Source organism: Eimeria mitis, genomic scaffold, assembly GCF_000499745.2.
Source record: "Eimeria mitis Houghton genomic scaffold, Emh_scaff4932, whole genome shotgun sequence".
In the NCBI taxonomy this organism is placed as follows: Eukaryota; Apicomplexa; class Conoidasida; order Eucoccidiorida; family Eimeriidae; genus Eimeria; species Eimeria mitis.
The window spans coordinates 3,224-3,731 of record NW_013573234.1 but is presented as its reverse complement, the minus strand read 5'-3'; the positions used below and the strand labels follow the sequence as shown (position 1 = coordinate 3,731).

The following is a 508-nucleotide window of genomic DNA, read 5'->3' as shown; positions in this document are numbered from 1 at the left end:
ATATATATATATATATATATATATATATATATATATATATATATATATATATGTATGTATGTATGTATAAGGGTTCCGCACCTCCTTGTCTTCTTTCTGCCCGCCGCTGCCGCTGGAGCCACTGCTGCTACTGCTGCTGCTGCAGCGGGCTGCTGCGTCCTGCACCTTGCCGAAGAGACTGCCGGTCTGTTTGCGCTCCGTGCTGCTGGGGATCGTCAGATCCAGGAACTGATGCTTCGCGCTTATCATCGCCTCCTTGGTGAAGCTGCAGCAAACACAATGCAGCAAAAACACAAGTGCCACGCACCAGCAATGCAACACGCACACAACTCCACTTCTTTCTGCCGCCGCATCTGGGCTGGCTCCCCCTCCCCCCCACACACACTGCTGCAGCAGCAGCTGCAGCTGCAGCAGCTGCAGCAGCTGCAGCAGCAGCAGCATGCTGCTGCTGCAGCTGAAGAACACAGGACCCATAAGAAAAACGAGAGAATAGAAACAACACGCAACG

The 508-nt window shown here is 52.0% G+C and overlaps 1 protein-coding gene across 1 annotated transcript in view; it reads right to left on the bottom strand.

Annotated features, from left to right (window-relative positions):
- Positions 1-508, bottom strand: part of EMH_0078620 (RRM domain-containing protein, putative) — a gene marked incomplete at both ends in the record, with an annotated part of 3,356 nt that overhangs the window by 480 nt on the left and 2,368 nt on the right. Inside the window, one exon of the mRNA XM_013500027.1 lies at positions 82-265. Within this exon, the coding sequence (XP_013355481.1) occupies positions 82-265 (184 nt within the window). The remainder of the gene's footprint in view (positions 1-81; positions 266-508) is intronic.